Source organism: Rattus norvegicus, chromosome 2, assembly GCF_021556685.1.
Source record: "Rattus norvegicus strain SHRSP/BbbUtx chromosome 2, alternate assembly SHRSP_T2T, whole genome shotgun sequence".
NCBI classification, from domain to species: domain Eukaryota; kingdom Metazoa; phylum Chordata; class Mammalia; order Rodentia; family Muridae; genus Rattus; species Rattus norvegicus.
The window spans coordinates 32,423,707-32,451,592 of NC_141535.1; the positions used below are offsets into that span (position 1 = coordinate 32,423,707).

Sequence of the window (27,886 nt, forward strand, 5' to 3'; positions counted from 1 at the left end):
ACAACAATAAAGCACTCAAAAGAGGAGGGTACAGCAGACACGGTGACACACAGGCCCGAGTGTTTATGGTATTAAGTACAAGGCTAAGTGTTCCATGGTTTTCAATTGGCATTTTTGGCTTGCCAATGACAATGGCGATAATCATTTTAAACGTAGCACACTTATCAGTCCTGAAGGCTAAATTCTGGTTTTGCTCACGTGCTGAGAAAAGAAACACAACCCAAGTCTGTGCGGGTACCTTTTATTTATGTCAGAGAAAGTCCAACTCTCCTGGCCCGAGACTGGAAATGTGCACACAGACAGAAGATGACAGCAGGCCTGAGACAGGCCTCGGCCATTTCCAGAGATCAGATCTCCCGAGCTCGTCAGGACGCCTCTCCCCAAACTCCCCTCTGCCGTGAAGGGTCAGTAAGGTTGAAATTCCTTCTGTGGTACTTCTGAGTCCACGCTGCTGAGCTGAGGTAGTGGCTGTGAGCCTTCCTTTGGAGTGTCTGACACGCGGTGGCTGCCTTTCTGTGGAGCTTCCCCTGCTCGAGCGACATATTTCTCTGCTCAGCACAGCATCACTCAGGGGTCTTAGGGAGACCAAGTGTCAGCACAGCGCCACTGAAGTAAGATGGCTGCTTGGAGAAGCCACGAATTCACGTGAGGAAGCAGCTCCTCACGCCAGGGAGATGGAAAACAGTTACTCAGTCAGCAGGGACCGGCTGAGAGGTTGTAAGGTCCGATGGCTGACAGTCCTCTTCTTCAACAGCAATGTGTTGGATCTCTTGTCCCGGGGGACATGACAGAGCAGAGCATCCAAAGTGTAAATGGTGATTTGACCGTTTATGTGCAGCTTCCCATAGACCTCATCAAACCTGGCTATGAGTGTAGGACGGCCCTTCAATTTTTCTCTCGTTTTGGCCAGCTGGAAAGAGAGTTTTACTGCATTACAATGAGGTCTTCCTATCCTCTTAGAAGCAGAAATAGACATGTAGAAATGTATAGCAAATACATAAACACCAAGGCACACAGGCATGACTGACTAGAAGAGCCGGTCCTCAGTAAAGCCATGCAAGCCATATTATTTTACCTTACGGAGGCAACTCAAATAGCACATGCTTTACAAGGAGACACAACTGGGGGAGGTCAGATGACAGCGCAATTCACAAAGTACAGTAAGAGTGTGGGTGGGGCAGAGTATACAGGCTTTACACGTAGTCCACGGAAAGATGCTTAGTGTCTACCCTAAAAGTCAAAGGGATGGCGAGGGCCATGGTCTGACTGAGACTTAACAAGCTGCACAGAGGACAAAGGGTGGGGGGATGTGGAGACAATTCCAGAGGCCCCATCACAGCCCAGAGAACAAGTGGTGATTTGTACTGGGAGAAGCACAGGAAAGATGGAGAGGTGACTGTACGTGGGCCACACCGTGTGTTACAGTGAAGGACTCACTCTAAGGAGCTGAAGGAAGGGGTCAGTGTCACCCTCCTAACTTGGGTCTTAGAAACGTGACCATGGACACTGAGGTTTACTGCAACGGGGAGGAGAGGGAGATCCAAAATCGGATACACAATCTGGACTTCTATTCTGGAGGTGAAACACTGGGGGTGGGCACGCCAAGGAGGTCACTGGCCATACAGTCTAAGACACAGAGCAGGGGCCAGACCAGAGCTCTTGATAATGGCCACAGGTCCATCACTAACCCTGGAAAGTGGGTCAGCTCAAAATCAGAATGGCTGATGGTGTACTAGTCACTTTCTTCAGTTTGCTTCTATTTCCTCCTACCAAAGGAAGCAAGGGTTAACTGAGAGTGGGAGCAAGGGGAAGGTACAGGACACAGAGAAAACTGTAAAAGCGTGAAGTCATTATTCAGAGAAGGGAAGGCACCTACAGAATAGTGCAGGGAGAGAGAAGAACACTGAGAATTCTAGAAGCCACATTATCCCAGGAGGAAACAGTCATTGTGTTAATGCATGCAAGCCTTGAAACCACAGAGACTGCTGTGTCTGACCTCTTGCTGCACAGCTGGCCTCGGGGCCGGGACACCAGGTGAGCCCCTGAACTGCGCTCTTGCCCTCAGTGCCACCTGCAGCGCCGACAGACTTACCACTTCCTCTGAGAACGTGTGTCTTCTTACAAATTTCGATAAATTTGGGTCAAGAGCATCCTGTAAGATCTTTAACAGGCTTTCCAACATATTCGACTGGATGTGGATTAAGATCTGAACAGAAAAAGACAAGACTGGGCTGGCATGCCAATGCTGAGATAAGCCTGAGCTGACAGGCACCCTTTTAAATACCATCCCCCAGTCCATTAGCATATGTATGTATGCGTGTGTGTGTGTGTGTGTGTGTGTGTGTGTGTGTGTGTGTGTGTGTATGCTTTTTAAATGCTTTGCATGTACGCTCACCAGCCAAAGTTACTTTCTTACAGCTAATGACATTGCTGTGCTGGGACTAGTGAGGTGGCTCACACATCAGAGGTGCTTGACACACCAGCCTGGGTTTGATTCCTGAATTCCACAAAAAGAAACACACACTCACTCACTCTCTCTCTCTCTCTCTCTCTCTCTCTCTCTCTCTCTCTCTCTCTCTCTCTCTCTCTCTCGGCCCAACTTTAAACCCTGGCTGAAGTCTCAGTGAAGTTTGTTTACACCGCACCCATTAAAGACCCTTCAATACTAGGTGCCAAACAAGTTTTCAAAATGTCCTTGTTAACGACTTCCCATTAGCCTGGCACTCATAGCACACGGAGGTGCAAGGCTCATTGCCCCTCTAATTGTCAGTACTCGCTAGGACAATTTGAGACACAGAGAAAAGGTTTTAAAAATTAGAATAACTGAGAATTCATCAACCAATGTTAATCACTATTTATAATTTGATGTATCTTGAAAATGTATTTTCTGTAAAACTGGATCTTTCCTTTGTCATCTATGAAATAATCTTGTATAGCACAAGAAATAATTGGAAAAATACCATGCTGAACAAATGCATAGCAATTAATCATGGAAATATACCATCTTCATTATATGACTGATGGGTCCCTATGAGAGGCAGTGTTCCCCTCCAACCTAAACCAGCTATTTTGATCCACCCACTTCCGCCCTTTCTGTTTGCTGGGATGTTGGCATTTTCACTGTCGTAACAAAACCGATACTCAGGAAGGGAAGAAGCTCACTAACTGGAAGTTCTGGAGCGGCAGGGCGTGGGGCTAGCCTGAGCTCAGCTCGGGAGGGTGCTTGAACCCAAGTCACACCAGGGCAGATGGCAACGAGAAATCGGCATGGAAGCAGGATCACATCTCAAACAGGGAAGCAGGGGGAGGGAGGGGGGCGGCTGGCTACGCTTCCTCCCGCCTGAGAGCACAACCTGTGACCCCAGGGCCACCCTCTAAACAATCTCACATGTGGATATCATGAATTTTGGCCACACACGGCCTTCCATTCCCTTTCCTTATTCCCACTCCCTCTGGGACACTTCCTCTTCCCAACACACCCCTCCTATTTTCTCATCTTTTTAAAAAACAACACCCAGCCCACCCCGAGTTTAATTAGGCATTCAATGCATGGGTTATTTACTATGTCATAGGTAGCTTACTACATTTCCTCAAGAAAAATGCCTCTGCCTCTTCCAAACACCATTAACTGCCATCTGCTTCTCACATAAGGAGGGAGCCTCCTGTAGGCGCTGCCTCTTAAAGGTCTCCTAACTCACTTCCACACTAAGGGTCAAGCTTCCAATAAACAGACTCCTGAGAGACAGGAAAAAATCCTCAAGCCAAGCAGCTCACCAGGTGAGGGGTTATTTTGGTCCCTAAGAACTTCACAGCATTGAAAGACTGCCCTGTCTTAGCACTTACAGGAGTCCAGTGGGCGAGCTAGCCCCTTGTCAGAACCTCTGCAAGGTAAACTGTCTTCTACATGAGTCTCTACTTAGAGCCATGCCAGATTTCTGGAGAAATGATAGGAATTCAAACGCAATCACAGAGTGCCCTGCCCTGGCCTCCCCTGCTTCCAGATACAGCTGTAGTGGGAACTCATCCTGTGACGTCAGGTGGCACGGCTGAGAAGGCCTGTGGTTTTCTTGAGACTGACAGGGTAGAGTCAACATGAGTGTGTCTTGATGAGATCATAGGCTAAATGAATACAATACCTGGCAAGTACCAGCTGGGAAAGTAAGGAACCAGGTCTTCTGGGTCATAGAGGCAGCAGAAGCAATTCAGATAGAAAGAAAATTAAGTTGGGGGTGGGTGGCTTATGTAAGTTTGAATTCTAATTCATTGCAGCAAAAGGTTTTAATTTTAACAAACACTGTCTTAGTCAGGGTTTCTATTCCTGCACAAGTTGGGGAGGAAAGGGTTTATTTAGCTTACACTTCCACATTGCTGTTCATCACCAAAGGAAGTCAGGACTGGAACTGAAGCAGGTCAGGAAGCAGGAGCTGATGCAGAGGCCATGGAGGGATGTTTCTTACTGGCTTGCTTCCCCTGGCTTGCTCAGCTTGCTTTCTTATAGAACCCAAGAGTACCAGCCCAGGGACAGCGCCACCCACAATGGTCTGGGTCCTCCCGCCTTGGTCACTAATTGAGAAAATGCCTTACAGCTGGGTCTCAAGGAAGCATTTCCACAACTGAGGCTCCTTTTTCTGTGGTAACTCCAGCTTGTGTCAGGTTGACACACAAAACTAGCCAGTACAAACACTGATTTTTAAAACAGACCAAGCAAAAGAAAACCCCCATCTATCAGCCTTTGTCAGGCTAGCAAACTGTTTACAGATTCCAAGGAGGTGACAGTCTTGGGAAAGCTGAGCCCATTTGTCATTCAAAAGAGTGTGATCTAACAGAAGACCCAGGATTTGAAAGCCTCCTCAGAGAAGGCGAACTGTCTCTTTCATCACCCCAGGACGGTGAAGCAGCCCTATATAATGCAGCATGAGGAATTCAGATTGGACACCTTGGAATTAAGTGGGATTCCTTAAAGAGTAAAACCATTTTAATACCGTTTCCTGATAGTAGATAATTCCTTGACTGCATTCACGAAGAGGATCGAGTTCTACATTAATTCAAGGTTCCTTATGTGTGGTCCTTAACCACTCATGTGCTGGCTTTCTCCTCAGCAGAGGACAGGCGCTGCTTTGCAGGAGCTCCATACTCTATCCCAGGCGACATTTGTGATGGTTTGTACATGCTCGGCCCAGGGAGGGGCACTATTAGAAAGTGTGGCCCTGTTGAAGTAGGTGTGTCACTGTGAGTGTGGGCTTTAAGACCCTCATCCTAGCTGCCAGGAAGCCAGGATTCTGCTAGCAGCCTTCAGATGAAGATGTAGAACTCTTAGCTCCTCCTGCACCATGTCTGCCTGGATGCTGCATGCTCCTGCCTTGATGATACTGGGCTGACCCTCTGAACCTGTAAGCCAGCCCCAATTAAGTGTTGTCCTTATAAGAGTTGCCTTGGTCATGGTGTCTGTTCACAGCAGTAAAACCCTAAGTAAAGACAGAAGTTGATACCAGGGACTGGGGTATTGCTGTGATAGGCCTGACCATGGTTTTGTTTGGAGAATGTGGATTTTGGGACTTTGGATTTGGAAAGTGGCGGAATGCTTTAAATGGGTCTCAATGGGCCATCCTAGTAGGAATGTGGAAGACTTTGCTACTGAGAGTAATTTGAACTGTGCAGACCTGGCCCAAGAGGTTTCAGTGGAGAACTTCAGAACGTGGTCTAGAGACTGTTTCTGTGGTATTTTGGTGAAGAATATTGCTACTTTTTGCCGTTGTCTGCAGAGTCTGCCTGAGGTGAAGAGACTCAGATAACTGCATTGACAAAGGAAGTCTCAGAAATGCCCATCATAGACTTCGTTCTCTGGTTAAGTCTCATGAAGAGCATTTTAAGCAAACATAGCAAACTGAGAAAGGGGAAATATAAAATATATGGTTCAGGTATTAAAGGGGCACCAGGAAGTGAAATGGAGCTGAATCCTGTGTTCAAGGATATTAAATTGAATTGAGGGAGAAATGACCTTGTGGTAAGATTCCACCCAGCTAAATTTAGATCCAGGCATGGTAGAATAAGCCTTTAATCACAGTAGGCAAAGGCAAGCAGATCTCTGAGTTCAAGGACAGAGCAAGTTCTAGGTGAAGAAAAACTTAAATACAGGCTTGGTGGACCACACCTTTAAATCCCAGTGCTTAGGAGACAGGCATGCAGGCCTCTGAGTTCAAAGTCAGTCTACAGAGCAAGTTCCAGGACAGCCAGCTTAGGCAGTGAAGGAGTTGGAAAAACAGAAAGCTGATGATGATGTAATAGAACAAGGGGCCATATTCTAGCCCCAGCAAGCAGCAGAACTCTGCAACTTTGCCTATGTGGCTCTGGCTTTAGAGACCAGAATAGAAGGCATGACTGGGACACTTGATGCTGGTTAATTGGAGCTAAGAAATTAGTGATTAAGAGAGACCAGTATCACTGAGGTGAAATCTTCAGGGAAGTGTTTCCTGAGAGCACAAAGAAGCTGTGCCCCAGAGATGCCAAGGTGGTATCTCGTGCTGCAGCTGGACTCAGTAACGTGAGAGAACCACCCAGGTGGTACTGGTTTTGAAGGCATAAAGGGGTCATAAATGGCAGCTGAGGCTTGGCACTGTGAGAGGCCAGGGAAGGCCACTGGTGAAGGCGCAGCCTCAGTTGCAGTTGATGGCCCAGGACTGAAGGGGTCATGCACAGGAGCTGAGGCTTGGCACCATGAAGAGAGCCTGTGAGAGGCTATTGGTAAAGCCTGGTTGCAATGGAAGACCCTGGTATATTGGAGATGCCGGTATCACAGGATGACCACCAAGAACAGCAGCAGCAGTGGAGTGGATCAACTTGAGCTTAAAAGTGCTGCAGAGGGCAGAGCTAGGAAGTGATGCCAGCCCTTTGGAGGAGCCCAGAAGATTATGTATGGATCTCAGACATTGGAACAAGAAGTTGTAATGTTGAAGTTGCCTTGGAGACCAAGATGTTTGAGATGCCAGAGCCATGGGCTATCTGCTGAGGAAAGCTACTAAAAGGGAGTCAAACCAGCCCAGGAGAAAGAAGTCTGTTGTAGTCAACAAAGATGAAAAAGGAGGTCTCCACCTCTGAAGACTGCTTTGACATCAGACATGGAGATGCAGAGTTTAGAGTTTGCCCAGCTGGTTGCCTGTCTTGCTTTGGGGATTACACTTAAGTGATTGGATGGATCTCAGAAGAGACTTTGAACTTTTAACATTGTTGAAACAGCTATAGACAATGGAACTTTTGAAGTTGGACCAGTGTATTTTGCATTATGCTATGTTTAGGTATGGCCCCCATAGAGTCATGTTTGAATAAGCCTATGGGGGCTAGGGAATACAATGTTATAGTTTGTATATGCTCAGCCCAGGGAGTGGCACTATTAGAAGGTGTGGCCTTGTTGAAGTAGGTGTGTCACTGTGGGTGTAGGCTTTAAGACCCTCATCCTAGCCTTCAGATGAAGATGTAGAACTCTCAGCTCCTCCTGCACCATGCCTGCCTAAATGCTGCCATGTTCCTGCCTTGATGAAAATGGACTGAACCTCTGAACCGGTAAGCCAGCCCCTATTAAATGTTGTCCTTTATAAGAGTTGTCTTGGTTAAGGTATTCATTCACAGCAGTAAAACCTTAACTAAGACAACATTTCTTCCCCCTCTCAGCAGGCTTAAGGTGCATTCCCACCAAAACACTGTCTTGTTGTGAAAAGTCAGTTGCTAACCACTGCAAGGGACAGATATGAACAGCCACCGAGACCCACAGAACGGGCCCCTGAGACCCACAGAACGGGCCACTGAGACCCACAGAACGGGCCACTGAGCCCCACAGAACGGGCCACTGAGACCCACAGAACGGGCCGCTGTAGTGGGTCATGCTAGTCAGTCCTGTGACCTTTCCACAACTGTCAAGAATGGTGAGGGAGTCCCAGGCCTGGCTAACAGACACAGCCTTCCTAGTTTCACAGGTCTCACCTTTCTGGAGAGGTGGGACCTCTCCAGGCTTTATAGTCTGCTGTCTGTATAACACCCTGGCTCTGCTGTCTACTTAACTCTGAGAACTTGGAAACAGAGGTCAGAAGAGGACATCGGATCCCCTAGAACTGGAGCTACCATGTGAATACTAGGAGTCAAACGTGGAGCCCACGATAGAGCTACAAGTGTTCTGAATCACTGAGCCTTCTCCAACTCTTCAAGTTCCCAACTCTCAAGATCTGTGGTCTTCTAAAAGAATCCAGGGGCTAGGCTGAAGAATACACTTTTGGGGAATAGAGATAATAAGCCCAAGTGTGACGTGCTAGGTCCAACCATGCAGTGGGTGCCCACAGGCAGGCAAGTGCAGCAAGGACACAGCTGGGCTGCAGAGCTAAAGACGAGATCCGGGAAGCTGAGAGGGTAAAGGAGACCTGCGGGGGTTCACACTGAACCATGCCCTGCTGGTTGACCGCTAGAGGCAGTGGGCATGACATGGTGCACATAGGTACATGCAGGCCAAATACTCACACGTACAATAAAAAAACCTGAGAAAAAGTTGGGAGCTTGTCTTTCACAACTCCACACAGCACACATGTACTCATACTCAGGCAAGGACTCAAATGGGCTGGCTGGGTGGAGGATGGGCAAAGCAGTCCTTATTTCCGCTGGCTCAAAACGCCTCAGTTGATTCTCTGCTCTAAAACGAGAGGCATTGACAGGCTTTGCTCCCAGTGTTCTGGGAGAAAATTTTCATTTTCAGCTTGAATGTTTCACGTCTTTGCTGAATGAGTACAGCCCCTTAGAGACCCACACAAGGCTCCACACAGGTGTCATAGAAGCCCAGGTAAGTCACAGGGTGGAGATCCCTCAGCAGACTGACAATGTGACAGGAATTAAATAGACACTGTCTGCTCAGTGTCTACTGACTGCACAGCAAGCTGTCAGCTGACAGTCACAGGCACGCCAGGAGTTAGCTGCTACCACAGAAACGATGCGATTAGCACCACAGGCTTCACCCAAGGCCTGGGAAAGAGCCTTGCCTTCTTAATCTACAGCCTTCTCACACATGTCTTACATGTGCAACACACACACACACACACACACGCACACACACACACACATGCACACACACACACACACATGCACGCACACACGCACACATGCACGCACACACGCACACACGCACACACGCACACCCCCTTCATAAACTCCTGGAAGGCCTGTGGTGGTGATGACTTCTCTCACAGGAATGGTTCTCCCCAGAATGGAGCTTGGTAAATGACTATTGTTCTGAACTGAATGACACTGGGCAATCAGGACGCTGCACACAGACAAAAACAGTAGACATTTTACCACATTTCAACTCACTTTAAACTGTAAGGAGATCACTTACATTTAAGTTGGTACACGTTATGCTTTCTGGATTCATGATTTGAGAAAAAATGGACGTAGCTTTTTCCAACTGGTTCTGGAAGGAGAGACAAAAGTCACACTGCAAAGCATGCACCGTCAATTCTGTTCTCCTGCAGGCCACGCAGAGCAAGCAGGACTCTCCTGTGCGTGGAGCCCCAGGGTTGAGCCAACAATGGAAACAACCAAAACTAAACAAACACTATATGAAGGGCTCTACCCCACGACATAGCATCCTACATTTTAGCAGTGTCTCTGAGCCTGGGTTTTAAGATGGAGGCATTAGACTGGCATTCTCCCTTCTCCTCCTAGAGCCAGCTCTGAAGAAAAGACCTACAATGAGAGACAAAGCAAACCTCATCATTGGTATAATGAGAGCAGTGAGGCTTCTAATCCCTGAAGAAATGGCACACTCCAGAATCCTTGGAGATGGCACCCAGCAAGGTGGAGGAAGAGGCAGGCAGAGGTCCTACGTGGTATAGAGAGGGCCTCCACATTCTAGTTTCTGGGAGGTTCTTCACCAGCACAACCTAAAGTCCTCGGCCTAAGTGCCTGCCTGTGGTGACTGGAACTTTGCGACTTGTAAGGGGCAAATCTGGAGGGACAGATGGGAGGAGGAGTGGGTTTGTGGCTAAGCTGTATCTGCAGGATGCGGCAGAGAGAAGGCTGTTGCCACGCAACAGGACAACAAGTGTGAGCGCACATCAGCAGGAGGGCGGATTACAACACAGAGCTGTTCTACAAGGGAAGGCCTGCCCATCTACACTGGCATGATTCCTTGCCAATGGTTTCTAAAAGAATTCGTGGTTCTGAGTGATGAGTAAGCAAAAGAGAAAGAGTGTAAGAACTGCATAAAAAAGAGTTTTAAAACTAAGAGAGGGAAAGGACACAACAAAACAGAGAGGATGATTAGTGGAGGAGACTCCAGGGTGAGACTGTTCATGGAGACAGAAGACAAAATGAGGAACAAGGACAAGCTCACGTCTGTCAGCTGTAGAAATGATATCAAGCAGACTTCTCCACAGCAGTGGGGCAAGATGTGGAACAGAAGGCCAGGGCTTAAAAAACAAACAAAAAACTCAAGAAGAGCAAGTGCTATCTCAAAATGTTAAGCCCAGCAAAACTGCAATAAAGCAACTTAAACTGCCAAGAACTGAGGTACTATAGTTCGTTTAAAGAACTCAACAGAAGGCACGCTGCGGGCAAAGCATAGAGCACTGGGAGAACAGCACACCAGGGTAACAGCAGTGAACCACCGAGCCAGAAAACACCACAGCTGGTCCTACAGAACAGCGAGAGAGCAGGACTACTCACCTGGAAAGGAAGAGATCACTACACAAAAGGAACGTAAGGGCCTGATTTGAGAGCACAGGGTCTATCTCCTCCCCTATTTCCTCCTTAAAGCCAATAAACTGGGCATATCTACAAGAAAAGCGGACACTACTAAAGGTGCCATAGCCACTAAAATTCATGAGGGAGATGAAGAGAGAGAGAGCATGTCAACCTCACCATCAGTAGCTGTTGTCACAGGAATTAGACTGAGAAAACTAAGTAACGACATGTTTTTGGAGTGGTCAGCAGAGAGGACAGGGGACGGGAAGACCTGAAACAGAAATCCCAGGCAAGCTGAGGCTGTGCTACAAAAGCCGCCTTCATAGCAGCGTTTCCACGCAGCTCACCGAAGTTCAAGATAAAGGTAAGTTCCCCCAACGCAAGGTTCCTCGGGGCCTTAGAGTTAATGAGGCAGAGTAGTAAGGAAATACAGGGGACACGAGAGAGAGCCTCCCCACCAAGTTGCCTCCCAGGCTGGCACCCAGTTATCTACAATCTGGCAAACTACGTTCAGCAAACCCTGTACTCCCTTTCAGAGAAATGGCACAAGACACTGTCCTTCTTCAAGCACTTGTCCAACGGCTTCCTTCATAAATTCTGACGTCATTTGAAGAGTAACTGGTAGAGCAGTAGCAAACCAATGAAAACCACATGCTAGAAAATACTTTGTTATAAAAATAAAAGGCTCCGAAAAAAGGGGTTGGGGATTTAGCTCAGTGGTAGAGCACTTGCCTAGGAAGCGCAAGGCCCTGGGTTCGGTCCCCAGCTCCGAAAAAAAAAAAAAAGAACCAAAAAATAAAATAAAATAAAATAAAATAAAAGGCATCAAATAAAAACCCACTAAGATCACGCATGTCATGTGAATATAAGCATCTCAGGAAAGACTCGTGTCCTAAAGTCAAGTTGAAGTTCTGCAAGACTTGAAAGATACACCTAAACCAGAACAAGAAAGACTTCCAAGTAAGACTATTGAAAAGGTATTAGTGCACCCATGTAAATGTGATCAGAATGAACAGACACAAAAGCTAAGGTGGTGATGCTACCAGAGAAGGCAAAGTGACAACTATGACCATGGAGAGTCCTGCACTGCACAGCGCTCAACTCAGTCATGATGACAGAAGGCTCCATGGGAGTTCCCACTGGGATGGCTTCGGCTTCCTAAGAGCAAAGAGCTACGAAAAGACTGGGACATGTGTCTCACACAAGACTTCAGTCCCTGTCCCTCAGGCCCTGGCAGAGTAGGAAGACATGAAAAGACTTCCCTGGCCAGACAGGGATGCTGGTAAGCCAGAAGTGACCATGGTGCCCGTTAGGAGTGCATCCTTATAAGCCTTCCCCAGCATTAAGGAAACGATCACCCTCGAAGTCCAAAGTACCTATTCTAATTAGTTTTAAGTAAGCGCTCCCCCGCCTTACTGGCTAGGTAAGTGACCTAGCTTGGTTACAACTTGGTGTCATAAGACTTTTATTTTCCGCATAGCAGAGGTGATCATCTCAGAAGTGGGCTCTTCAAGACAGCAGGTGTTCTAGCACTGTGTCCTTCACGGAGATCAATCTCAGAGATTTTACCATCTTTCTGGGCCTTGGTTGCTTCGATTGTCAATGAGGGGATGACAGTCTAAGGGAAAGCTAAGGCTTCAGCTAAATATAGCAGGCGGAACTACCTAACTGACAAGGATTGACCTAGGGATCCTTACTCATCCGCACTTTGGAGAGAACTGATTTAAAATGCTCTCTAAGGACGCCATGCGGGAAGCATGTGGTGTCTTTACTGACTGCAGCTTCCTTCTATGATTCTTCCTAAGATGTTGGCCCCACCCATGCTAAGTGGAAATGCATGCTGGGCCTTCAGTTAAAAGTGAAAGCGCTATTTACAGACACAGGTATGGCTGCAAACTGCTGTGGCAAAGAAGGCATTGCTTTTATTATGGGACTTCTTTACAATACAGTTAGGAGGGAAAAATGAACCAGAAACAAAAGAAAGCAATAATGTCCTGCCCACTGCCCACCTGCTGCTATCTCCTCGCCCCCAGGCCTTACCTGATTCAGAGCTAACGCCACTGCAAAACAGGATGCTCTCCTGGAGATAACGTCTCCCTTCATTAGGGCTTCTTCTCTTAAGGTAGTACAGATTTTAAGTGATTCCGGGCTGTTCTGTGAGAAGATTGGATTGCTCAGTCAGTGCCAAGAACCCTCAGGTGGACTGATGGCTGACAGCACTCGGTGTCTCAGATCTCCTGAAAAATTCCACTCAGCAGACATGACAGTGTGAACTGGGGAAAGACTGCAGGCCTCAACCCTACAGGCAACTAAGGGACACTCGGAGTGGGACAATGAGTCTTCCCCAGGGAAGGGCACACCAACGGGTTATCAGATAACAAATGGTTGGCCCTGAAAACACGCATACAGGTAGCACTACACACACTGAGCAGGTTGTACTGAGGAATACACATGTATACACATATACACGGAACAACAGTTGGTTGAAAAAAAAAAGCTATGAATTTGAAAGAGAGCAAAAGGGAGTATATCAGAGGGCTTAGCAGGAGGAAAGGAAGAAGAGAGGATATAATTATTATTTTTTAAGAAAGATTTACTTTATTTTTATGAGTACATAGTAGCTGTCTTCAGACATCAGAAGAGGGCATCGGATCCCATTACAGATGGTTGTGAGCCACCATGTGGTTGTTGGGAGTTGAACTTAGGAAGTTCATCTGAAGAGCGGAAGAGCGGTCAGTGCTCTTAACCTCTATGCCATCTCTCCATTATAATTTCAAAAAGAAAGGAAATCAAACTGTACAGAGACTGTTTGCAAATAAACTAGGCTATCTGTATGGTAGCCGCTCAACTCTTCAGCTTGCCTATCTCCACTGCAGACCAGTTTCCACTCATACACACTCAGTTTCTTTGTTTAGTAGTGGGCTAGTTTCTAGGCATAAGCCCCACAATGCAGTCAACTACTACTCATTAACTACTACTGTAATGCTCTGTAACACGGGGGACTTCCTTTGGGGGATTGCCAACTTGAAAATCTCCAGATAAGTTAAACACTTGAAAATATTAATACTAATCTAACATAGGTCATAAAATGACCCCATAAAAGTAGAAGCTAAAGAAAATAAAGAAAAAATTCAAGGGGGTTAAGAGACGGCTCACTGGCTGCTCTTGTAGAGGGCCTGGGTTCAGTTCCCAGCATCCACATGGTGGCTCACTGCTGCCTGTAACTCCAGTTCCAGGGAATCTGATGCCTTCTTCTGGCCTCTGTCAGCACCAGCACACACATGGTGCACATATTTACGTGTAGGCAACACCCCCACACACACATAAAGTAGCTGTATCTAAAAAAGAAAGCCTCATTTTTAAATCGGAAAAGTGTGGTACCAACCTCCCTCTCAGTTATGCACCGTCTGTGATGTAAATCTAGCCCCACCCTCTGGGCCACCACAGTGGTGGTTTACAATGGCAGCACCAGTCCTACCTCTGTGAGTCCGTGAGACTCAAGACTCAATCCTCCAAACAAAGTCTGAATTTTATGTGGGGCAGTTGCCAGGGGTGACTGGAAATCTCAGCAACTCTGTTTCCCAACTTGTCTCCACTTCATGAAACAAGTTCTTCTTGGATACAACACAGTAAGAGCATCCTCTGGCCCTTCTTAAGAAGCAGAACTAAGTTCTCTATTCTTCATGCACCCAGGGAAGCATGCCTGAGCAGGCTTGCCATTTGGAATGACCCATGTTCTGGTGCTGTATGACTGGGAAGGATTACCTCATCCTGAGGTCAGTAAACTACAGCCTTCGGACCAAGTCAGACCAAGTCTAACTGTAGCTAAGAATGGGTTAAGGGTTTAAAAAAGCCTATAAAAACAAATCGAGATTATGTGGTAGCACAGCTTAGAGATGGCTAAGTGGTTAAGAGCACTGACTGCTCTTGTAGAGGACGGGGGTTCAATTCCCAGCACCTACATGATGGCTCTTAACTATCTGCAAGTCTAGTTTCAGAAAGTCAATACCTTCTTCTGGCTTCCACAGGCACCAGGCATGCATGTGGTGCACAGATATGCATACATGTATACAGAATGATAATAACCACAAAGAGAATACATGAGCAATCGCATGTATCGTTACCCCAGAAGGAGGGGATGATTTCCAGAGGGCAACAGGAAGGCGGATATAGTATAGTCTACCCTTCCGGGGAATCTAGAACTCAGCAGAAGTTGTCTCGCTTTCACCATCTACATCTTGCCAAAGTGCAAAAGACGGTTGTTCGTCCCATGATAAAAATGTCTGACAAGGCTGACTTGAATTTTCTAAAAGTGGATATTTAAAATCAAAATACTTGTTTCCAGATGGAAAATAAGCTTTAAAGGAACCAAAGAAAGAAAGGAAGGAAGGAAGAAAGAAAGAAAGAAAAAAAAGAAAAAAAGAGGAGAGGAGAGGAGAGGAGAGGAGAGGAGAGAGAGGGAGGAAGGAAGGATGAATGAATGGATGAATGAATGAATGAATGAATACCCTCTCAGATACTCCTCAATTCCAGGGGCCCTGAGAGTTAGGGGAAGTCTTACCAGTTTGTAGCAGATTGCAAAAGCGAGGACATAGGTGTCTTTGCTGAACTTCACATCTTGGTTTTTCATTTCAATCAGCACTTGCAGCGCACCTGTATGGAGGAAAGAAGCAGCCAGCAGTTAAAGGCACCAACTGGCAGGCCCCAGACTTCTAATCAGTTCAGCACCACCTAGCAAAGAGCAGATCTTAGCGTGATGAAAGTCCTTCCTCAAAGTCAAATAGCGCTTATCTGAATGTTAAATTAAATCATCAGATCATGCAGGAAGAATGCATAGAAAATCTGTCAAGGTTTCAGGTAATCTGGGGTGGCTCACTTCAGCCACCACATACAGTGAGATGTTTTCAAACTTAAGGAGTGAGGTCACGGTGGGGCTCCTCGACAGGAATCTAAGGGTCACATCTGCGGCCCTTCCCACCCCAGCTGCTACTCCAGTAGAGTTTTCCCACAACATCAGACTGGATGTAATACTTACTTTCATATTTGCCTTTGGTAAATAACATATTCATCAAAATATTGAATGATGTGGAGTCTACGAAGAAACCTTGTAGATGCTGGAGAAGAGAGACAATACAGTTTGGTCGAAAGTTTAAACTGTTACGTGGATGCCACATACTGTATCAGTTTTTTGAGACCAGGTTTCACTAGGTAGCACTGGCTGTCCTGTAACCCATTATGTAGATCACTGGATGGCCTCGAACTCATAGAAATCCACCTGCTGTTGCTTCCCCTGTGTTGGAGTAAAGGCACGAGCTACTTACAGTGAGGGGCCTGTATCTTACTTCTACAAGTTTTATTTTGTAGCTTCCTGAATTCCCTAGTAGTCTGGTATACAGAAGATCTTCTTAAAGCTTAACTGATGAGGAGTGTTATAGCTATGGGAATGGATACACAAGACAAGAAACATGGAAACTCTTGGTTTCATGAGTAGTGAAGAATCAGGACGGTGGCCATGAACCTGGCACTGACTAGTAGTGTCAAATAGGAGCAGCGAATTGGTTTTAGATTGAAGACGAGAATGTCTCAGGGAACTGTAGGGGTCACTGGCAGGTAACACAGTTAGTCACTTTTGAAAATAGTCTACTGAAACAGTGGTTCACAACATTAGTTTTAACTTTTATTCATCTTAGTAACAAACCCATCTCTGTACTTACAATTGGTTTTAAAATATACACGTATCAGAATAGCTAAATCAGGTAACATTTATCACTTAAGAATCACTTAAGAAACCTAACACCTACTCCCGCCATAATTTTTAAAGAGTTATGTTGCCACTACCACCGTGGTTTATAACAGTTCAATTCTCTCACACCACATCGCTTTGCCATGATATTCAAATGTCGTTTCCTTTATTCTTTTTTGACAGCCTGCTGTGTAGGCTGAGACTAAGGGATGAGAAGACATGAAAGGCTGCTCTAAATGCTGGCTGGGTTTTAGTCTGGGAGAGCTTAGGTAGAGTCGGGGAGACGGTGAGCGGGAGTAAGAGGAGTGAGAAAAATAAAGCCAGAGTCTCAGTCAGCACTGGGACGATGGTGACAATGACCAGAACAGGGACAGGGGTAAGAGACAGTGGACGGAGAGAACACTGTCACAGACACAGGGTTAGTTAGGCAAGGCCTCACTTACTCAGTTCACTCTTCTCTACAGCAGACCTCCTTACACATTTGAGGCTTAAAAAATTACTTGCATTTTGGTTTTACTGTCATAAGCAAAACTTTGACTTATAATGATGAAAAATTTAATTTTCTTTTAGTTGTAACATTATTTATTTAAAATATTAAAGACATAGTTTACTTTCCAGGTTTTAATACACACACACTAACATGTAATTGTGTGTGCATGTATGTATGGGTATGTACAGGTCAGAGAACAACCTTGGACATGACTGTTTAGTGCTGTTATTTCTTTTGTCTCTCACTAGCTTGAAACACACAAGGCTAGGCTGGTTGGCCAACGCGCCCCAAGAATCCAGGTTGCCACTTCTCTGGCATTGTGACTGTAAGTACATACCACTGTGCTGAACTTTTCTAAAATATGGGTTCTGGGGAGCAAACCCAGGTTCCCTTCAAACACTTTTTTTCTTTTCTTTTGTTTAAAGTAGAAGCCAGCAAGAGCAGATGTTGAAACTGGTCTTAAATTACCTTTTCTCCACTTGCTAATACATTACTCCACCTTTCTAATGCGTGGTGTTCTTAAAGAAGGGCAGCTCTAGTGCTAGGTGTGATGGTACATTATCCGAGTCACCCCACTCAGAAGGCCGAGGCAGGAGGATTGCAAATTAGAGAGCAGCCTGAGCTACCTGTGTCAGATAAAAACCCTAGGGATCATTCCAACAGTACAGAACACAGTACGTGAAAGAGAGGAGGGAGTAGCACCAGGCCTGTTCACTCCACACTTCCTAAACGTGCTAAACTATACACTTGGGCACCAGCCCAAGTTGACAGCGTCTCTGGCTATGGATGAATTTATAATGTTTCTAATTCAGTCTCACCCTCTGTAATATAGAAAAAATAGTCACATCTGATGACTGGTTGGTCTGCAAATGATAATAATAATAATAACAACAACAACATTTTTATGGGAAAGGGTTGATGACATAGTAAATATTTGGTAAGCAACTAAAAATGTTTATAAAATGTATTTATTACTATTGTGTGCATGTGTGCAAATGGTGCACACATGGAGGTCAGAGGACAACTGTGTGGACTAGCTTCTCCCCTCCACATTTACTTGGGTTCCACAGCTTGAACTTAGGGCCTCAGGCTTACGTGGGAAGTAGCCTTATCCATTGAGTTATCATACTGCTGTGCAAAATTGTTTTGATTTAGAAAAAGAAAACCAGAATATATAAAAGCATTTTAAAACTTGGCCACTTATAAATGCAGCCTTTGGTCAAAAATAAAATCAGAGAGCTTCTTTACTCGACCTAAAGGTCTTACCTAGAAAAAATATGTAATGAAAAAGATGTCTTTTCTAACAGCACCGAGAACACCAGATCGCATCAGCAGGGGAAGGAACCGAAAAACAATCACCTTGTCTCTGATGAGCTCCATTGCAGAGTCCTCAAGGTCCAACTCGTAGCACAGCCTCATGAAAACGGGCCCGAACTTATACTCTCCCAACGTGAAATTTCTGTTTTCTGTATGGTACCTGGTAATCAAGATTAGTCTATTAGCAAAAACAGACACGGGGATGAGAAGATCTAAACCAGCAAGCAGAAAAACCCAAGTTTGGACTCCCAGCACCCACGTAAAAGTCAGGCTCATACATCTGGAACCCCAATGTCTGGGATGCGGTCAGGAATCTCGGCGTAAGGACAGCCAGTGTAGCCAGTCACTGAGCTCCAGGTTTGGTGAAACCTAGTCTCAAAAAAACAAGGTGTAGGGCAACTGAGGAAGACAGTTGACTGTCATCTCTAGCCATGGGTATGCACCCTCACATGCACATGTACACACACACACACACACACACACACACACACACACACACACACACACACACACACACACGATATATATCACACATACCACATACCCACAAGGACAGATACAGACACAGACTATAATGTGCACTCTACGAGATGCTGGGAGCACAATAAAGAATAAGGAACTCCCAGTTTGGGAGAAATGGGATTTGAATAAAACCAGGAATTGCAGAGTGTAATATATTGGGCACTGAAACGAAGTTTTGTTAGAGGCCAACTCTAACGCGCTCTGAGAAATAAGACAGTGAAGTACACACCACTGTGGCCATCCCCTAGACTAAGCAACTACCTGCTGGGCTAGGAGTGCCTACAAGCAGCAGGGGCTCTCAGAATGGGCCCCACCACAGAACAAAGGAGGAGAGCTGGCTTTGTGTCACACAAAACCAACAAGGCACCTGTAACTTACACCAGCCCCTGCTTTTCTAAGTTCTGGCAAATGCCTATGTAAGCCATGGCTGTTAGGTAAACAAATTAAATGCACTTTTGGAAATGTAAGTCCTGGGAAGAGATTTTAACGGCAGTGACATCATACTATGTGGCATAAGTTCTACAGGTATCCAGTCAGCTACTGGACACAGACCAGCACAAACCTACTTCCAGTAAGCAGCCATCGCTGCTGTAGGCACCTACAAGGACACTCTGGTGACATGGGGAGCACTTCATGGTCACACGCAGGTCAGATTTCCAGGATGTAAATGACTTTAACACAGACTTTACTAGAAAACATTTCTCCCTCTGCTGAGACAACATGGGAGCTGAGGTGGCACTGGGCTGGGCTGTTGTAAGCACACGCAGTGCCAAACACTGTGGTGAATACGGGCCCTGCCCCCTTATAGGACCTGAGAACTGAGTTATTAAAGACAAGAGAGGACTTTGGACTGCTTCTGCGAGATGGTTAAATCCAGCTCTTCTGTTTATAGACTATATGACTGTAAGAAAGTCAATTAACCGTCTGGAGCTTCAGTTCCTCACCTGTGAACACAGGAACTCCATAGTTGTGTGCGAACTGGATAAGGTTTGCTCGGCACATGACCCAATGATTTCATGTTAGCTATTATACAATGTGAGGCATCCTTAAAATCTAAAAGTATTTCAGTAAACGAGGAACTCATGCCAGATTAAAAACAGAAAGCCAAAGTTCCCCTGGTTTGATGTCCATGTTCAAAATGAAGTTAACACCACACCAAAGAAAGGGAGGGTGTAAAATCCCCATAAAGTGGACAGCGCTGAAGCAAGGTTATGAGGAGATGAAGCTGCTACCCCACTGTGGCTCAGTAAGGATGAGCCTCTGTTTCACCCAGGCCCTCCCCTCCTGGCTGCCGGCTATGGGCTTCAGGAAGACAGCAAACAGGTTGGCTGGACCTTTCACCCTGCCCAGCTGCTCACGAAAGAGGCAAGGGAAAGCAATGGGGTTGTGTTGTGAGTGTCAGTGAAGGACCGGAGTCATCCTTTGGACGTGTTGGTGAATATAAAAGCAGAAAGAATGTTCAGAATTTTTATCCTGTTTATCTTGTTGTGTTATTCTTACAGGTATCTGCTGGCTTTAGGGTAATAATAAGGAAAACAAGGGAAAAGTAACCAGAGGGCCTCAAATAACAAAGCAAAGACAGACCTGCAGGCTTACTGGTAGTCTGTGTCACAGCTTGAATTTGGTTTGTTTCCCAAAGGTCTCTGTTGCAAGTTTGTTGTTCAATGTGGTCTAATGGGATGTCCTCAGACCAACTAAAAATAATGCTCTCAAAACGGTATTTTTCATATGCCCCCCTCAAGTCCTAGAGGAGTGATTATAAAAGCCCGAGTCTGTCCCACTCAGCTTTGGGGCCTCCTATATTGAGATGTGAGACATTGTGAGACAGCCAAGAACCTTCAGGAGAGCCAAACTGATGCCAGTGTCATGCCCTAGACTATCCAAAACTGTGAATCAAAAATAATCTTCTTTCTTCATAATCAGACTGTCTTGGGTGTTTTTGTTATAGTTATGAGAAACAAATGTACTCTTTGACCCAAAACAAAAACAAACAGTATGTAAGCTTTCTAGAGTTATTCACCATGACGTTAGTTGTGTTAAAGAAAAGCTACAAGTAATTTAGATGTCTAACAACAGGGACCAGTTGATTAAAATATCTAATATGTAGTAGAATAATCTAGTGCCACTCATTATGATTCCTTACATTTAAATAATAAGACTAACATATGTTGTATTTATTTATGGAATACTATCTTTTATACAGTAATCAGAACTAAAAGGAGCTCGGTGTGGTGACGAAAACTCATCAAAACCATAAAATATTTGCATAAAAATCCGTGAAAATCTGTAACTATTCAGATGAGCTTTTGTAGGTTGATGTCCATATACAGGTGAGGGCTGGCACAAGTTAGGTCAAGGCCATGATGGGACAGTAAAAAGTAAGGCGGGGACAAAGCTTTTGTAAGGCTGGAGAGAAGGGGAAGGAGAGGAGAACGAAGATGGAGACGAAGAGAAACAACCCAGATCAGGGTGGTCTTGAATGGCCCTAGGTAGTTATGAATGTTTAAGGGATGGATTTCTATAGGTAAATTTATCTTATGTAGGTGGGTAGTTTATATCCTTATCAGTTGGTTGTGCGTTTATTGTGTGGATGTATTGTAGACTGAGAATTTAACATATGAATCTGATTGTTGAGTTACAGCTTATAGAGTCATAATTTCACCAGGTAGTTGGGAGTTTATGCCTTAACTACCAAGGTGCGGCTGTTGGGAGTGTAAGCAGAGTCCATAGCAGGGAGCTGTGATAGGCCAGCCGCTGCTGGACTTCTAGAGCCCTGATTTTACCGGGTAGCTAGAGCCAGAGAGTTCGCAGCTAGCAGAGAGCCGCCAGGAGAGATACTAACCAGAGGTAAATCATGGTTAGTTCCATATGGCCCTCCAGTGCCGAACTAACTCTAGGGACCGGCATGGCAAGGTGCCACGCTGGAACGGCTTTCAGACTGCCTGGGTCTGAGAGTACTTGGGGGCAGCGTGGAGCCGCTGAGATAAAGATACCCCAAAGTCCCTTGTGGCTCTATGGGTGCCAATGCTAGCTTGAGATATAAAAGGTTACCCATTTTTAAATAATTACAGTAACAAGCTTTGAAGAGACTTCCCGTCATTCCCAGTCCTCCCCACATGTGCCTGCTGCCCCAACTGTCCAGCAGTACATCCAGTTCCCCACATCCAACTGTGGTATGGCCAGACAAATCACCTTAGCTGGGAGACACTGAGCTGTTTGTGGTGCTGCCCCAAGGCTCGGCAGCCTCCCGATTTGTGTGGGCTTGTGCCGCATACACCATGCTAACAGTGGGGTACTAGAGGAAGAAAGGGGGAGACCACACGGAAAAGCGCAGAGGCGATAGAAATCTAAGGGAATCTTCTTGGACTGTTTAGTACTCCCCTTCTGACAAAGGAGTCTGCAGTAAAACCTAAAAAGATGCAGTAGGCAGAAAGCAGGAGGAAGGAGGGTGAGGAGGCCACTGGTCCCAGGGAGAGAGGAAGCAACGGACTGTATCCTATCCAAGCGAAGAGGCTCCAAAAATACCTGTCGGTGTGACTGGCAGCTGCCAGAGCGGCCCTAGTGCACGCTGAGGGGCTAGGGGGTGGGTAACTGGAGGGACTGGCCGCCATGTTGGCAGGTTATGAGGTGCTGTTCTATGCTTGGCCCCCGGGTAAGGATCAACGCCCACAATTGAAGGTTATCTGGAAGTCATCTGTGTAGAGGCAACTGCTCTGGGAAGGGCGGGGTGAGACGTGAGAGCCCCAGGGTTCTCAGGGAGCACCTCACCTGTAAATGACGGCTTTGGCCAGTCGCACGTCTTCCGAGGACTGGCACAAGTGCAGCAGCGTTTTCAGCTCCTCCCTCAAGATGAGTTTGTTCTGGGTCAACTTCTCCTCCATGTTTCTGAAATAGATTTCTGGAAGAAAGCACAGGGTGGCGGCGGTCAGGAAGGGTGGGGAGTGTAAGGAGGCTGACCTCAGGGAGAGGAAGCCCAGCCATAGCGCACAGCAAAGAGGTACCAAGGGCATTTGTGTCATGGCTTCCCTCACTGGCTTCCTGCTAGAGAAGTGGGTGCTGACAAAGGTCTGTAAGACACGCTGTGTCACACACAATTCTGGGCCACATTCCACCCGTCTCCAGACAACACAAACTGAGAGGGGAGCAGTGCCTCTGGCACCGTTTGGGTGATACTTGAGCACACTCAAGCACACTCAAGTGTAAACGAGCACTAGTCCAGCCCTAATAAACCAAAGTTCAGGTGACTCGTGAGAAGATAGTGTGGCCAGGCCCTCACACTCGCAATGAGTCGGATATCAAGAAGGGAAGCAGGAAAATGCAAATCCATGATGGGTTTAGCCAGACATCGTGATTAGGATAATTTCCTGTTCTTGCCCTTGATTCAGCTTCTCCTCTTTGATCTTCATGGCCTGCCTTTACTATGCTGTAAGAAAGGAACCACACGGCTATATGATGAGCAGAGAAAATGTTTTAAAAAGAGAAAGAAAACACAAACGGAGACAAAACCCACCGCAAACGACAACAATCCCGGTTCTCTAAACACTAGCACTCATTAGCTACAGAGTCATTTTTAGGTCTGCTCTATCTATGATGTCTTTGCACCGATGGGAATGTGTAAGGCGGTGGTTCTATGGGAACACACTTTGCTCAATACTGCTGTGAGACACAATGCAGGAAGCCAAAGTCAAGGCTACACTCAGTGCAGGAGCTGTCTGGGATTTGTTACAAGCCTAGAGCTGTGAAAGAATGCTGTTGATGCACACTTGCAACATAAGAACAAGAGTGGAGTCACTCCGATCTTGGCATCTGAGAAAATTCCTATATGGTTAGTGGCCAAGGCATTGGATCTTTCAAGCTTCCTTCTCAGAACCAGGTGATGGTTTTGCAGACGCAAGGACCTGGGCAGACCTAGGTCCTGCCACTTACATGCTCTGGAAAGACCCTTGTCTGTGAGACATCATTCCTCATGCACCAAGCCAGGACTATGATGCCTACACCCACAGGATTACATGAGGGTATGGACGGAGAGCATCTGACAAGGGGCCTGCCACATCGTCACTGCCGTTACGTAACGGCATTAGCAACCTCATTTCCATCCTAGCCCTGTGTGAACTAAGCAGTACAATTTTAGAGATTTCTAAGCAACTTCTCATTTAGAAGATTTTAAAACAACGATTTCGCATCCTGCACCTCTTAATCGTTTACCCAGTGAATCTAAAACATTTTAAAAATGTAATTTAGGACTTAAATAGTTTGACTTGCAAGTATCTTCACAGTCAAGAGGGATGTGTCTCTCACATGGCAACGGCTCCTCCCTAAGAGTTTAAAGTCTACCCAGGGAGACAGGTTACTTTGTAGCAATAGCATGTGAACCATGGCAACAGGGTAAGAAGAGTCGCATTTTGACATCTGCTGTTACCATGAGCAGGACAGATAAAAAGTTTCCTGGAAGTGGAAGAATATCAGTGAACATAGTGATGGAGAAGTCTGTACAAAGCGTGGCATATAAAAGGATGGCACTGTGCCTTCCTAAAATGACAGAATGGCATCAGCAGTGTACAAATATCAGTCTGACAATGCAGTAGACCGTACTGACTCTCGAAATTGCATCTTGGAACATGTCCACAGCTGTCACAGCTTTATGAAGTCCGTGACAGTTAGACATGACAACAGCACAGAGTCCTTCCAAAGCAAACCTCAGACAGCCCCCCAAATCACCCAAGATACAAAGACAACCTGGGGACTGGAGATGGCTGAGGGTTGAGAGCACTTGTTACTGCTGCAGACGACTCAGGCTCAGTGTCCAGGGTCTACATGGCAGCTGACAATTCCCTCTAACTCCAGAGGACTCAGTGCACTCTTTTGGTCTCACTGTAAACACATAGTATATACGTGCAAGCAAAACACCTACATACATAAAGTAAAAATAAATACATCTTTAAAAATATATATAAGAGAAATAAAAATGAAAAACCTTCGGTGAATCCACATTGAGTGTATGTGGGGTCACAGGTGAGGCAGGTACAAGATAGAATGAAGCCTGTCATTGCTGCCAGGCTCAGAGAGAGGCCTTTGGCAGCGTGATATGGGATGGAGCAGAGCGGGTGATATCTATCAGATATATTTGGGCAATGTGGTGCCAGACCTAGTGGGGCTAAAAGACAGCCTTTTATTTTTTATAATTTTACAACAACAAGTGTATTCATGGAGATACAAGCATTCTCCCCGACTGCTGGGGCTTGTCCCTGAAGATCAGTGAGAAGGACCAGGGTGGGAGCAATGGAAGCATGAGATGTTAGTCAGCTGTTCAGCAGTATCTGACAGCGAGAGGAAGGAGTGCTGGGCGTGTATCTAAAGAACTCAATTCCTAGGAAGCGCAAGGCCCTGGGTTCGGTCCCCAGCTCCGAAAAAAAAGAACCAAAAAAAAAAAAAAAAAAAAAAAGAACTCAATTAATTTCGGAGGGTCATGAGACAAGCTGAACAGCCATGAATGTAAGAGGAGGGTTTGGGAGGGGACGCTGGGAGGTGGAGGGTCAGAGTGGCCAGTGTGTCATGTACATATGTGAAACTGTTTTAGGTCAACAGACAAGGTCTTTTAAAAGCCAGAGGAAGTCTTAGATATGCTTATGAAGGAATTGGAAGTTATAAATATATACCCTACCTGCAGGACAGAGGGAATGAATGCAGCAAGACTGCTAAGATACTAAAGGGACTGAAGCCTAAGGAACTGGTGTCCTTACATTTTTAGTGTTTTTTAAATTTTTTTTTCTTTTCGGAGCTGGGGACCGAACCCAGGGCCTTGCGCTTGCTAGGCAAGCGCTCTACCACTGAGCTAAATCCCCAACCCCTAAATTTTTTAAATATTTTAATTATATGCACACACGCACACCTGCACATAGGTTTTGTACACATTTCTGCCTTTGAAGGCCAGAAGAGGGCGCCAGATGAGTTGAAGCTAGATCATTCTAGGCAGTTGCAAGCCACTCAAGGTGAGTGCTAGGAACCAAACTCAGGTTCTCTGGAAACAGCAGCAAGCACTCTTAACTCCTAAAGGATCTCTCAAAGGCAGGAAAAACAAAACAGTAATAATGACCCACAAATGCCATCAGCCTTACCAAATACCAAGTTTGCTAAGTTTGACTGCTTTATGCACCCTAAACACAGTGGGTTTTTCAAAGTAAATGCCAGAGTCTATAATGTGAAAAATGCCACACCATGGTCTCATTGGCCTACAAATATATCACACAGGTCTGTGTTTCACCAAGGGTTAATCAACATTTGGAAGTCAGTCACTTGGATTCTTGAATGATGTAGTCTATTCAAATCTGCCGTCTTTCCAATTCTATCTCTGTCCATCTCCCAGTTGATGCTGATGCTGGTCCTCAGATTATATTCTGAGTGGCACAGATCTAGATGACTGGCCACAGGGCTAACTTCACTATTTCCCTGGGATCCTGGGGGACAGGGCTCCCAGAGTCTAGAGAAGAGCTATAGACTTTAAGTAGCAGAGTATGAGAGGAAGGGTAGACTAGGAAACTAAGCAAATGGTCACTCTTTTTTTTCTCTATGAGATAGGTCTTGAGAAAAATGAATAGAGACAAAGAAGAAATATGAATAACAATGAGAGAATTGATGAAACATAATATTACCTTTGGTGCCAGGGAGGTTATATGCAATAACCATCTTTTTATGTTGAAATTCCTTTAATTTCACAATGTTATCTGTGAGTAGGTATCTTTTAGCTAAAAATTAGAAAAAGAAAATAAAGTCATTTTGATTGCTTTTCCCCCTGCTAGCAAATAAGAATTATAGTATCCCTGGTGGAGAAACGAGCATCTCCAGTCAACGACTGAATGCAAGTGTTACATTTGAAAGTAGGTAGGGATTGATGGGGTGTGAAGACTGGCTGACAAGGTGACATATGAAGCACAAGTGGTTCCATTTGCCATCCAGTCAGGGGCTAGCAGTGCACAGACACCACACACACACACACACACACACACACACACAGAGAGAGAGAGAGAGAGAGAGAGAGAGAAAGAGAGAGAGAGATTGATTTTGGGAGAAGCATGAGATACTGGAAAAAGCTACATTGTGACTTCCAGTTTTAAAACTTCTGCACTGAACATAGCCTTTCAGATCGGTAGCCTTATGTCAGAAATCACTGAGCACAGCTTAGCAAGTCTGGAATGTATCCTTCTTCTGCATGGTTGGTTGGCTGTGCATGAGATAAAAACAGATGAACCGTGCATGCACTGAGATCTGATACCATAAAGTAGTAACAAAAATAATTGTTTTTTATAAAAAGGCAGTCCTGTGAAACTGTCAGACCCAGGTCTTTAGTTTAAATACTGCAGCTGCCAGCTCCTTGGGCAAGTGACAACCTAGTCTACTTCCTATTCTGTAAATGAAAAAGGGTACCTCTGGGTGCTGAATGAAGTTAAGTGTGTGTGTGTGTGTGTGTGTGTGTGTGTGTGTGTGTGCATATATATGTATATAGATACATGTGTGTATATATAGATACATATCTATCACACTAGGACGTTAAATAATTTTATTGTCAATAGCGGTCATGTGTTTAATATTTTCAGAAAGGCGGTAAGGAATAATTTGGGGGATGAGGACACCTTCCTCGAGTCTTTTAGAATAGAAGCTGCACGGCTTGGGTTCCCATGTCTTAAACTCCGTACCAAAACTTTGCAGAAAAGGAACCACAACGAGTTAAGAAATGTTCTCAAAGAGCAACTTGGACCTTTGCGAGTCCAGACCCTAGCTGTCCTCTGCTTTTCCGGCACCGAGCAGAGGGATTCACAGACCCAAGGAAACCTGGCTGCTCACGCATGCTGCTAAAGGGAAAGGGCGCACGAGACTTCTCCAAAGAGAGAGCCGCCCCCTTCGCTTCCACCCTCCCTCCTTTCAGGCGTGTGGCCGCGGGTACCTCCGAGAGTGCAGCGGCAGCAGGCGGAGCCTGAGCCTGTCACCCCGGGATGCAGTGAACGATGCGGTACCCGCAGGTGTTCCAAGGGCCGAAATACCGCAGCCATATTGTTCCGGGCCGGGCTGCACCAACTGCGGGACCCGCGGCCAGGGGGGACCGC

General features: G+C 45.8%; 1 protein-coding gene across 3 annotated transcripts; it reads right to left on the reverse strand.

The window, feature by feature from the left end:
• Positions 1–225: 225 nt before the first annotated feature.
• Positions 226–27,861, reverse strand: Ptcd2 (pentatricopeptide repeat domain 2). Of its 3 annotated transcripts, NM_001107648.1 has the most exon segments (10): positions 230–910; positions 2,093–2,206; positions 9,368–9,442; positions 12,757–12,870; positions 15,278–15,369; positions 15,752–15,830; positions 18,309–18,426; positions 22,557–22,686; positions 26,438–26,530; positions 27,727–27,859. In NM_001107648.1, coding segments are annotated over 10 exon segments (1,146 nt in total). In that variant the 5' UTR covers positions 27,833–27,859; the 3' UTR covers positions 230–685.
• Between the last annotated feature and the right edge of the window lie 25 nt (positions 27,862–27,886).